The sequence below is a fragment of the Etheostoma cragini genome, chromosome 7, assembly GCF_013103735.1.
Source record: "Etheostoma cragini isolate CJK2018 chromosome 7, CSU_Ecrag_1.0, whole genome shotgun sequence".
In the NCBI taxonomy this organism is placed as follows: Eukaryota; Metazoa; Chordata; class Actinopteri; order Perciformes; family Percidae; genus Etheostoma; species Etheostoma cragini.
The window spans coordinates 2,034,454-2,036,144 of record NC_048413.1 but is presented as its reverse complement, the minus strand read 5'-3'; the positions used below and the strand labels follow the sequence as shown (position 1 = coordinate 2,036,144).

General features: G+C 47.9%; 2 protein-coding genes across 2 annotated transcripts in view; both read right to left on the bottom strand.

Annotated features, from left to right (window-relative positions):
- The window catches only part of ythdf1 (YTH N(6)-methyladenosine RNA binding protein 1), a 5,941-nt gene extending 4,842 nt beyond the window's left edge, over positions 1-1,099 (bottom strand). Inside the window, exons 1-2 of the mRNA XM_034875552.1 lie at positions 677-1,099; positions 273-300 (exon numbers count right to left, since the gene is read on the bottom strand). Of these exons, the coding sequence (XP_034731443.1) occupies positions 273-300; positions 677-706 (58 nt within the window). The 5' untranslated portion in view covers positions 707-1,099. The remainder of the gene's footprint in view (positions 1-272; positions 301-676) is intronic.
- A 574-nt stretch (positions 1,100-1,673) lies between these two features.
- The window catches only part of LOC117948040 (sodium/potassium-transporting ATPase subunit beta-1-interacting protein 3-like), a 10,365-nt gene continuing 10,347 nt past the window's right edge, over positions 1,674-1,691 (bottom strand). Inside the window, exon 9 of the mRNA XM_034877477.1 lies at positions 1,674-1,691. This exon is cut by the window's right edge and continues 730 nt beyond it. The gene's annotated coding sequence lies outside the window, so the exon portion shown is untranslated.

Genomic DNA, 1,691 nt, shown 5'->3' with positions numbered 1-1,691 from the left:
TGGAAAAAGGCTGCAATGAAACAAAGAGTGAAAAATTTAAAGGGGTCTGAATACTTTCCGTACCCACTGTATGTGCATTACTCCACACAACTACAGGGATAAAAATACTGCACGTATTGATGCAACAAGATTACTCAATGCTATGTAGACATTGTTGGGGTTTCTCTGTTGACATAACACAAACATGGGTCAGCTGTATCGGATATGAAGTATCAGTTGCTTAACAGGCACTGTGCACCATCTGTAGATCCAGGAGACATTTGTCTTCTTACCTTTGCTTGCATCTTGTCCTTTCGATGTCTTATGGGTCACATCAAAAGGAGGATTGCATGTGAATGGAGAAAAACACAACGCTTGCATGGGTCTCCAATGGTATTCAAAACATACCACATCATCCTAGCTGCACACCGACGTGTTACACATCTCCATCATCTGGAAAACTGACTCACACACAGTGGGGGGGGAAAAAGAGCCAGACACCTACTGGAAGATGTGGTCCAGGCCTTTGATTACTAGCAGAGAGCAGTGTTCTAGCTAACCTCCCCATTCAATTAGCTTGGGGTCGTCTCACACACACACACCACACACACAAACACACACACACACAAACACACACACAAACACACACACACACACACACACACACACACACACACACACACACACACACACTTACCTGAGGGTCAATGCTAGCGGCAGACATCATTCATCCACCCGGTGTTGTGTAACTGAACAACCCTGACAACACGTCGCTACAGCGTGTAAAGTGCACTAGCTCCGCCGTGTGCCGAGGCTAACGGCTGGACAAGCCGTTTCCCTGCTCCGCGGTAGTTTGCTTGCAGTTAAACCCAGTTAGCGGCAGCCGTTAGCCGGCGGTGTGTCTCGGCTCGGCTCGGCGCGGACCGTTTGCTCGTCGTAGCCGTCGCTGCCCCTCCGCGCTGCCCTGTCGACATTAATCCCGCGGGGCTTCAATCCGCTCCGAACCCCGCCGCACCGACCACACCGTGAAATTAAAATCCAACCAGCCTCGGTGGCCCTGCTCACTTGCCCCAATGGCAGCTTCATCCGGGGTCTGCGGACCGGAAATGACGTCGCCGACGTAAGGCACGCGTCCACGGCTACCTAGCAGCAGCAGTGCCAGTATCTCTGTGACATTTACTGAAAAACATTGTTTTTGGGTTGCACAATGAAATATGAATTGTACGCAAAACAACACGTAGGCTAATAAAAACAAACCTTTAAATAAGAATGGAATACAATTAAACAAGATATACAGTTACTTATATACACATCCTTATATACATATTATATATCTACAGAGACTTTGGTTTAGTGGAAACAAGGGTTGGCCTAATGCATGGATGGATTACTGAACAGGCCTACCAGACTTAGGCCTAGGGACCCAAAGGGTCAGCCCCCCCGCCCCATGGCCTTCACTTGCAAATAAACATGAAGGACTAGAAAGACATGCAAAGCAACTGCAAAGACAGACAAGGTAACTATAAAAAGGGGCAAACCAACCATTAAGAGACACAAAACTATTTTTATTGTTTTATTTAAATGCAGCAAAGGGCTATGGGTTCTGAATTGAACCAGCGGCCGCTGCAGCTAGGACTGAGCCTGGGCACGTTACCCAGGAGCCCAACACAAATCACATCACAGCATCACAGTCTGGGACTTGCTGCTATAGG